The sequence below is a fragment of the Rhinoraja longicauda genome, chromosome 1 (genome assembly GCF_053455715.1).
Source record: "Rhinoraja longicauda isolate Sanriku21f chromosome 1, sRhiLon1.1, whole genome shotgun sequence".
Taxonomy (NCBI): Eukaryota; Metazoa; Chordata; class Chondrichthyes; order Rajiformes; family Arhynchobatidae; genus Rhinoraja; species Rhinoraja longicauda.
This window is the reverse complement of record NC_135953.1, coordinates 50590419-50599973: the sequence shown is the minus strand read 5'-3', so window position 1 is coordinate 50599973 and position 9555 is coordinate 50590419. Positions and strand designations below refer to the sequence as shown.

The following is a 9555-nucleotide window of genomic DNA, read 5'->3' as shown; positions in this document are numbered from 1 at the left end:
TTTTGCCTATATGGGAGAATATTATTTTATGCATGATATTATTTGCTATTATTTTATACATTAGACATTGTTACGGCATTATTTTATACATTGTTGTTTAAGGTTTGTAACTGCTTAGGCATTAGGCGCCTCTCTGTAACTAATTAAGGCGCTCTAGACATTCCGTACCCTTGACACGTCTCTGTAACATAACACTCCTTTGAAAAACACTCCTTTGCTTTAGCTTGTACCCTTGCTTTAGCCTTGATGATAAGGGTAGCAGAATCCGAAGGGATGCGGACATTCATCAATGAGTAGGATTTAATGGTGGCAAGAGAAGAGATAAGGAAAAACATAGGCCTTGGGGTGATGGATGGATGGATGTGAGGGATGGACTAGCAGGAAATAAGGGAGGCGAAATATGAAGGGATGTGAGCATTGAGATAAGGATATATTACTAAATGGGATTTAATGGTGGCGGGACAAACAGGTAATACAAAGCAATGAAGGACTGAAGAAAGGGAGTGTGGGTATGAGGTAATGCAAAGGAGATAAGGTTTAGAATAATCCTATAAAAATAGGCTGCCCGGTGTACTAAGTGGGCAGTCAGATGGTTGACATCCTGATTGTTCCAGCCGTTGTTTGCAAATAAAGGCTTTTAACTTCATGAAGAATTCTCCGTGTCATCTGCTTCATTTCGAACACCGGTAACCACGACAAAATTGGCGTAGTCGGCAGGATCGGAAAGAGGCCCGTTCGATAATGGACGACAAGCTAAAGGCGCTTCCAAGCCCGTCAGGGGCTCCCCGGTTCAACAGGTAAAGGGTGGCCACCCGCAAAAAAGGTAGGCGGTTTTCCGTTGCCTATAATTTGCAGTAGCTGATTCGGAACATAGTAGTCGGAATAAATAGTGAAAGGCCTGGATAGAGTGGATGTGGAGAAGATGTTCCCACCAGTGGGAGAGTCTAGGACAAGAGGTCATAGCCTCAGAATTAAAGGGCGTTCCTGTAGGAAAGAGATGAGGTGGAATTTATTTAGTCAGATGGTGGTGAATCTGTGGAATTTATTGCCACAGAAGGCTGTGGAGACCAAGTCAATGGATATTTTTAAGGCAGAGATGGATAGATTATTGATTAGTACGGGTGTCAGGGGTTATGGGGAGAAAGCAGAAGATTGGGGTTAGGAGGGAGAGATAGATCAGCCATGATTGAATGGTGAAGTAGACTTGATGTGCCGCATAGCCTAATTCTGCTCCTATCACTCCTATGAACATCTTTGCATTGTGAGATTGTGGGAGGAAACCGACACAGTCACAACGAGAACGTGAAAGCTCCACACAGACAGCAGCCGAGGTCAGGATTGATCCCGGGTTACTGGAGCTGAAAGGCAGCCGCGCAACCCTTTACACTTACGGTGCAACTTGAAGGGCTGAACGTCCATGCAATTGAAGCCTGGGATCGGAAAGGTCTCAGGATCAGCTCCTCGCAGCAATGTCCTGGGTCTCAGTAGTGCAATGTGTTCCTTCTACTGGCGTTATTTCCATAAAAACATAGACAATAGGTTCAGGAGGAGGCCATTTGGCCCTTTGAGCCAGCACCACCATTCATTGTGATCATGGCTGATCATCCACAATCAGTAACCCGTGCCTGCCTTCTCCCCAGATCCCTTGATTCCGCTAGGCCCTAGAGCTCTTTCCAACTTTCTTTTAAATTCATCCAGTGAATTGGCCTCCGCTGCCTTCTGTGGCAGAGAATTCCACAAATTTACAACTCTGGGTGAAAACTCTGGAATTTAGAAGAATGAGAGGGGATCTTAGTGAAACATATAAGATTATTAAGGGGTTGGACACGCTAGAGGCAGGAAACATGTTCCCGATGTTGGGGGAGTCCCGAACCAGGGGCCATAGTTTAAGAATAAGGGGTAGGCCATTTAGAACGGAGACGAGGAAGAACTTTTTCACTCAGAGAGTTTTGAAGCTGTGGAATTCTCTGCCTCAGAAGTCAGTGGAGGCCAATTCTCTGGATGCTTTCAAGAGAGAGCTAGATATAACTCTTAAGGATAGCGGAGTCAGGGGATATGGGGAGAAGGCAGGAACGGTGTACTGATTGAGAATGATCAGCCATGATCACATTGAATGGCGGTGCTGGCCTGAAGGGCCGAATGGCCTCCTCCTGCACCTATTGTCTATTGTCTATAGTGAAAACGTTTTTCTCATTTCCCTTTGACATTCCTACCGTCCCAAGCCACCAAGCTACTCTGGGACTTTAATCTGCCTTAAACGGGAGACGCTAGGCTTAAGAATTTTTATTAATGCACCCTGCAGCTTTCTACATGTGTTGCGTTGTATGTATTACATGTTTCAATGTGTCATTGATCCTCACGGTGGACCCATCGCCACGCAGAGTTGACAAAGCCTGTGCTTCTGGCCGCAGGACAACTGGTGTCGCTATCCGCAATGCTTTTAATTGACTGGAGTTCGCAGCGTTTTCCACCTGCAACTCTGTCCAGTGGCACATCCCTTGGTTAACGTTGATGTTTCAGTGCAGAAGACACTAACACTTCTGCTCCGACGATGGTGTCAAACTACAACTGCGGCACTCACAAAGAGTGGCAATTCACAAGTCTTACCGCCCATCAATTGACTTTTTTTTTAAAACACATTGATCTTAAACAAAACTAAAACATTGCGTGAATTTATGGGGAGCTTGGAGTCCAGCATTAATCTAAATGAATATTAGTCTAACTTTTTGCTTTATAGATGTTTATAGAGGTTTTGTCCGAGACAAATATTACTGGTTGTGCAAAACAAACGTATGGCATTGCCAGTATAACGCGAAGCACGGGTCCAGCTAGCAATTTGTAGGAAAGAAATGCAGATGCTGGTTTAAACCGAAGATAGACACAGAATGCTGGAGTCAGGCAGCATCTCTGGAGAGGAATGGGTGACGTTCGGGTCCGAAGAAGGGTTTCGACCCAAACGACATCCATTCTTTCTCTCCAGAGATGTTGCCTGTTCCGCTGAATTACTCCAGCATTTTGTGTCTATCTTCTAGCTACCAATGAATGGATTTATAGGGAAAGCATTAAATTATTTAAGTTTCAATTGATTTTACTTTGCAAAACCAGTCTATTTGGCATCTGGATTCAAACAAGTGCACAATGTATCGCTGCAAAACAAGCTGCGATGGAAACATACGTGGTCTGAACTTCCCACTGCATTTGTTTTCGAACGTGCGCACAATGCAGAATAAGCGTTTCTGTCGATACTTTGCACCTTAAACTGCACATGTTTCAAAACGTGGACGCAATTTATTGTTTAATAAACGGCTACGGAAATATACACCTCCCCCAAAGAACAGTTTGATTTATGGGACGGAAGATGTTCAGAAGATAAAATAACTGAATAACTGCAACACCCATGATATGTATCTTTGTTTAACGGTATTAAAAATTATGCGCCCAAATACTGGAATTATAGCACCGAGTTAAAGACCGATAAATGGAAACAATAAAGGCCACGCGATGATATATAAAACCACAATAAGATATTTATCACAGGTGACTTATAGTTGAAAATGCAACGGCTATGTTTCTATGACTCCAACGTTCAAAACTATAAATGCATGACACATTTGAATAGTAATATCACAACGATACAAATCATTAGATATAAACAAGTTCATCCGCCATGGAAAGGTTGTGGTCTGCAGTGCATGCTTTTGTAAAGCTTGTCATGAAAGTAATAGCTTGCTCTGGATGTTGATCATCTCCCTGTAATCCATCAACCTGGTGTATTTGATGTGTTCAGGCTTCGGGGCAACTTGCAGCGTGGGTGCCGAGGGATGATTGGCGTTTCCGTGAACCTATGGGCAGGAGCGCATCGTGACGCGAGGACGGGCGAGGGTTTAAAAGGCGGCGCGGCCGAACGCCCCGGCTCATTCCGAGTGGAACAGAGAGCGCTCGCTGTTGGGAAGCAATGGACTTACTGAGGACTATCACTTACCAGCAAAGCGTCAAGATGTGCGAGCAGCCTCTCGGCAAAGCCGCAGATCTCTGCTTCGGCAAAAGACAAGAAGACCTGACCTGCACCAATGCCGAGTTGTCCCGGATTATAACTGATCCCGCCACTGGCAAATGTTACTGTCGAGGGAAAGTGCTGGGCAAGGTAAATACAAAGTGCATGTGGAGCGATTGAAAGGCGAAAGGCTTGCGCGGCGCTGTTACAAGACCTGACTCCCATCCTTGCAAAATTGGAAGAACATGAAAGGAGTTAATTCGGGATCACATCGTCTGTGTAGAATGAGAAATAACAGCAAAACCTCAACCGACCAGGCAGCAGGTGTAGAGAGGGAAATAATGAACCTTTCGGGTCTTTGGACCTTCGTAGAATTGTGTACCTGCAGAAATTGCAATCAGCGAGTGAGCCCGGGGCGCTTGTTAATTATTAAGTTTTCAGACTTTCAACAGCCCAGTTTAAAAAAAAAATAAATGAAATGATACTTTTAAAAGTTACTAATGTCTAACTCGAGCTTAATGTGAATTGTTTTCTTGCTCAGGGTGGCTTTGCCAAGTGCTACGAGATGACAGACCTGACCACGAACGTCGTCTATGCTGCAAAGATCATCCCGCACACAAGAGTAGCCAAGCCGCATCAGAGAGAGAAGGTGGGTACCCTTGTTCGTGAATGGAAGTGGGTGCCTGCTCTACTTTGTTTGCATGTCGATCAGTGTGACCCCGAAAGAAGCGAGCTCCAATTCCACTGATCGTAATGCTGTTTCGGTTTTTTTAAAAAAACCTGATTAAACGAAACCCGTGTTTGTTTTTGACATTCTTTTTTTTTTCTTGATACAATTCAGATTGACCGAGAAATCGAGTTGCACAGAACGCTTCACCACAAGCATATCGTTCGCTTCTACCATCATTTTGAAGATAAAGAAAACATTTACATCCTATTGGAACACTGCAGCCGCAGAGTAAGTAATCGCACTTTTCCCCTCTCAAATCTTGACGAGCAACTTTTTTTTTTTAAGGAAGCACAATGATTAATTTTTACCTTTGTTAAAAATTCTAGTCGATGGCTCACGTACTGAAAGCTCGTAAAGTGCTGACAGAACCAGAAATGCGATACTACCTCCGACAGATCGTCTCAGGACTGAAGTGTCTACATGACCAAGGGATCCTTCACAGAGACCTCAAGCTCGGTATGACCTCTTTGTGTGCATGTTTTGTCATGATCAAGTCAAATTGTAGGTAAAGAAGAAACCATCAACTTGGAAAAGCTCATTGTTAATTTTATTTTTAATTCCAGGTAACTTTTTCATCAATGAGACCATGGAACTGAAAATTGGGGATTTTGGATTGGCAGCAAAGTTGGAACCAGCGGAGCAAAGGAGCAGGTAAATAATAATTTAATATATTTTTAGATGCTATATTTTTACTTGTTAAGCAATTGCAAGCTACCGGTAATAACCTCAACATTTTGCTCTACAGGACTATCTGTGGTACACCAAATTATTTGTCTCCTGAAGTTCTCAACAAGCAAGGACATGGTTGTGAATCTGATATCTGGGCATTGGGCTGTGTAATGTAAGTATCCCATTTCAAAGTCTTCTATTTGAAATGATTGCATCTAGGGATTTAATAGGTTCACCTACATCATTTTTGCATTAAATCAAAGCTACATAACTCTTGCAAATTAAACACAAGGACCTGCAGCGGCTGCTTTACAAAAAAAACCTTGGCTTGGATAGGTGATCTGAAATTTAAATATCCAAGTCTACCAGAGATGCTGCCTGACCTGCTGAGTTACTTGGCACTTTTTTTTTGCAAATGAGAGCTTTGTATGCTCTGCCTTGTGTGTCACTTGAATAACATTTCATTTCACAAAATTTGAAGTGAAATTTAACTTCAGTACTATATATTATTTGTATATATCATGCACTTTGTGGTTTTACTAGGATGTACTAATGGTTGAATTGTGTTCATTGCAGGTATACCATGCTGTTGGGGCGACCCCCATTTGAAACGACAAACCTAAAGGAAACCTACAGATGTATAAAGGAAGCAAGATACACAATGCCATCTTCACTGTCGATATCTGCGAGACAATTGATAGCCAGTATGCTAGCAAAAAATCCAGAAGATCGACCCAGTCTAGATGATATCCTGCATTATGACTTCCTGACTCAGGTTTGTTACGGATGAATTATTGATTTAAAAATTTCACTTTTCCTTTTCTGTACACCCACTGAACTGAATTCGAACACAAATCTAACCTCTAACTCTGTCCTGCAGGGGTTTACACCTGAGAGACTGTCACAGACCTGCTGTCATTATGCGCCAGATTTTCACCTGTCCAGCCCTGCCAAGAACTTTTTCAAAAAGGCAGCTGCAGCCCTGTTTGGTGGGAAGAAGGACAAAGCCAAGTTTTTGGACAATCACAGTAAGTGTACATTGACTACATTTAATATTTTGTTCTGCAGTAAATTGGCTAAAATGTCACGGGGATGACTGGCCAAAGACATTGCAGTCGCTGTTCTAGATTAGAGCACTTGAGTAAGTACTGAAAAATTCTATTAACGTGGGTGAGTAACAAGATTTAATTTTTTTGCAAACAGACAAACTGGGAAAGGATGATACAGATGAAATTTACAAGCTGAAGAATGACTTGAAGAAAATATCATTAAGCAAGCAACTGAACAAAAGTCAATCAGATGAGGTAGGTTGATTTCTAAAAGGTGTCTGAATATTCTGAATTTTAACACTTTGCCGAAAATTAGTGTAATGTTTGCATTGAGACTTGTCAAGTATCTACCAAATCTAGTACTCTACAGAACTGTGTATTTTCTGTTTCGCAGGAGTTAACGTTGACTAGCAAGCCGCCAATTGGCAATGTCATACCAGAGACCTCCTTACCAATGAAGGATAATGAGCAACAAATCCGAGATTCCATAAGGATGATAGTGAGAGGAACTTTGGGAAGCTGCAGCAGCAGTAGTAATGAATGTAAGTACAAGATACAAATTAAGTAAAGCATCATTAATCTTTTTTACTACACAATTCTCCAGTTGGAGATGGAAGTGTTATCCTAATGACTACATTTAGTTGAATGTCGGATGTGCAAAATTGCTATAATATCTCATTTATATTTTCAGCGCTTGAAGACAGTACCATGGGAAGTGTTGCTGACACAGTTGCTAGAGTACTAAAGGGCTGCCTGGAAAATATGCCAGAAGGTAAGCATTACTGCAATCATCTTAATTCAGTATAGATCTGAAGATTAGGTGTTGACATTTTGCTGACTCGAAGCATTTTACTAAGCATCCAATTTCTTCATCAGGGGATCACTTGCCAAAGCAGCAGTCAAACTTCTCCTTTCAATGGGTCACCAAGTGGGTGGATTATTCGAATAAGTATGGCTTTGGGTATCAATTGTCAGATCACACGGTTGGTGTCCTCTTCAACAATGGAACCCACATGAGCTTGTTGGCAGACAAGAAGTAAGTAGCCTTATATTTGAATATATATATTATATATATTTTTTTATTTTTAAACCTGAATTGTAACTAATGGCTTGTCTTCTTCATTTAGAACCATCCATTATTATGCGGAGCTGGGCCAATGTTCCGTCTTCACAACACTTGATATCCCTGAGAAGTTTGTTAGTCAAATGACAATTCTGAAATATTTTGCACACTACATGGAAGAAAATCTAATGGAGGTAAGAATCTTAGCAAACTCATTTTGAGTTGGATTTCTGCTGCTTAAAACCTTTCCGAAAGCTTTGTAAATAATTTCACTTTCTGTCTCTTACTCTTGTTTTTGGTAATGATACTTTGATAAGCAAATAACCTCTGACCTTTTCCACATAGGGTGGTGATTTGCCCGGTTCGGTGGATGCACAGAAATTGAGATTGTGTCTCCTTCAATGGTTGAAGTCAGACCGTGCACTCATGATGCTCTTTAGTGATGGCACATTCCAGGTAAGAATTGATCTTTGTCATCGGTATTTATTTACTGCTAACATATTTGTGGTTAACGCTATCAGAGTGGAATTGGAAGAGTGAAACACAAATTAGTGGTGTTTCTTGATGACGCCTGTGCAAAGTTGGTGTCTTGCCAATAACTAAAATGGAGGAAAATACACTTGTGCCAACCAAAGACACATTGGCAAATAATGACTAAAGTGTGTAATCTCAACAGAATGCATAGTTTAAACTTGGTGAGAAACACCGAGCAGCTTGTTAATTTATGCTGCTGTTATGAATTAATGATGGGTTATGAAAGCTGTATGAATTAATAATTGGCTGTGATGAAGATTGATCATGAGTAACCCTGGCTTATTTTATTATTGCAGGTGAATTTTTATCACGATCATACAAAAATTATTATTTGCAATCACGATGAGGAATACCTACTGACTTATATCAATGAAGATAGAGTTTCTGCTACATTCAAGCTGTCAACACTGCTAATGGCTGGATGTTCACAAGAACTTCGTACTAGAATGGAATATGCATTAAATATGGTGCAACAAAGATTTAATTAAGATTGGAATGAGAAGCATGGCTGTGCCTGCATTCAGTTTGGAAGCACCCCAAGTTGGCCATCTGCCAGGTGATAGGAGGGACTTGTATTTTGTTTGGTGTGCTGGGCTGGTACCAGGCAAATGCATTTTACAACCCTGACTGAAGTTAAATGGATGAATACCTGGAAAATGATTGCCCGAGGAACGTCAGTATTTTTGCGTTGAGGACGAAGCAGAGCAACAATGTTGCAGCAGAGCAAGAGCAAGATTGAGTTGTGACTCGCATGAGCAAGAAGGTGTGTGGCAAGTGGAGTTGAGAGAGTGTTAAAGTAACTGGGACTTTGCAAGTTGTAAAGAGACTTTTTTTTAAGCACAGTTTGTGCTGTTGAGTTAGCTTGGACTTGGGTATTCTTGGAAAAGGACAAAAAATCCAAACATGTGTACCACATCATGTGGCTGGACATATTCATTCCTTAATTTATTCGGCACAGAGTATTTATTATTTATTGAAGGTTCACTCATACACACTTCTGAAATGCTGCGCAAATCATGTTGAATATTAATAAAGGTTCTTAAATTCATTTTGCAGTAATGGTCTTTGTTTTTGGGTGGGCTTCCAATTGTATGGTAACTGTATTTTGCATTTCTTCAATTCCACAAATTGAAAGACATTTCTATATATGTGTCCTGCAGAGATTTACATGCCCCTTGAATTGAAAATGTGTGGATTTGATTGGAAATTTAAATAGTATTTTTGACCAGTAAAACTCGCATTAAATACAGTTCTAAAACATCTTGTGCTGAGGAGCACCATTGCTACAGTTCATTTAAAAAGTACAATATTGGGCAATGATCATACCAACAGAGCAGTTGTTGCACAATGCCTTCAGTCATCCTTGTCACAAATTTGCTCTTCACATTTTAACCCTCTGAATAATTAATATTTTTGGTGCTATGACCCTGTTGCAAGGCAAAGCAATATCTCCATAATGAACAGAACTAGCTATTTGTGTGCAGAGCAGTGATCTATTTATCAGACAGAAATGAAG

General features: G+C 41.1%; 1 protein-coding gene across 1 annotated transcript; it reads left to right on the top strand.

Moving 5' to 3' along the window:
* The first annotated feature begins 3931 nt into the window (after positions 1–3931).
* plk2b (polo-like kinase 2b (Drosophila)) lies at positions 3932–9075 on the top strand. The gene is made up of 15 exons (XM_078397131.1): positions 3932–4144; positions 4536–4643; positions 4836–4952; positions 5051–5180; positions 5288–5375; positions 5470–5565; positions 5970–6168; positions 6274–6421; positions 6597–6697; positions 6837–6984; positions 7134–7214; positions 7319–7478; positions 7570–7699; positions 7851–7961; positions 8336–9075. Exons 1-15 carry the CDS (start codon positions 3956–3958, stop codon positions 8525–8527), a joined length of 1998 nt encoding a protein of 665 aa, XP_078253257.1. The 5' UTR covers positions 3932–3955; the 3' UTR covers positions 8528–9075.
* The last annotated feature ends 480 nt before the right edge of the window (positions 9076–9555 follow it).

Excerpts from the sequence above, each read along its gene's own strand:
- plk2b (XM_078397131.1), top strand. The coding sequence starts at position 3,956 with ATGGACTTACTGAGGACTATCACTTACCAGCAAAGCGTCAAGATGTGC. Across the intron at positions 4,644-4,835 it reads AGCCGCATCAGAGAGAGAAG|ATTGACCGAGAAATCGAGTT; the intron begins GTGGGTACCCTT and ends GATACAATTCAG. Across the intron at positions 6,422-6,596 it reads CAAGTTTTTGGACAATCACA|ACAAACTGGGAAAGGATGAT; the intron begins GTAAGTGTACAT and ends TTTTGCAAACAG.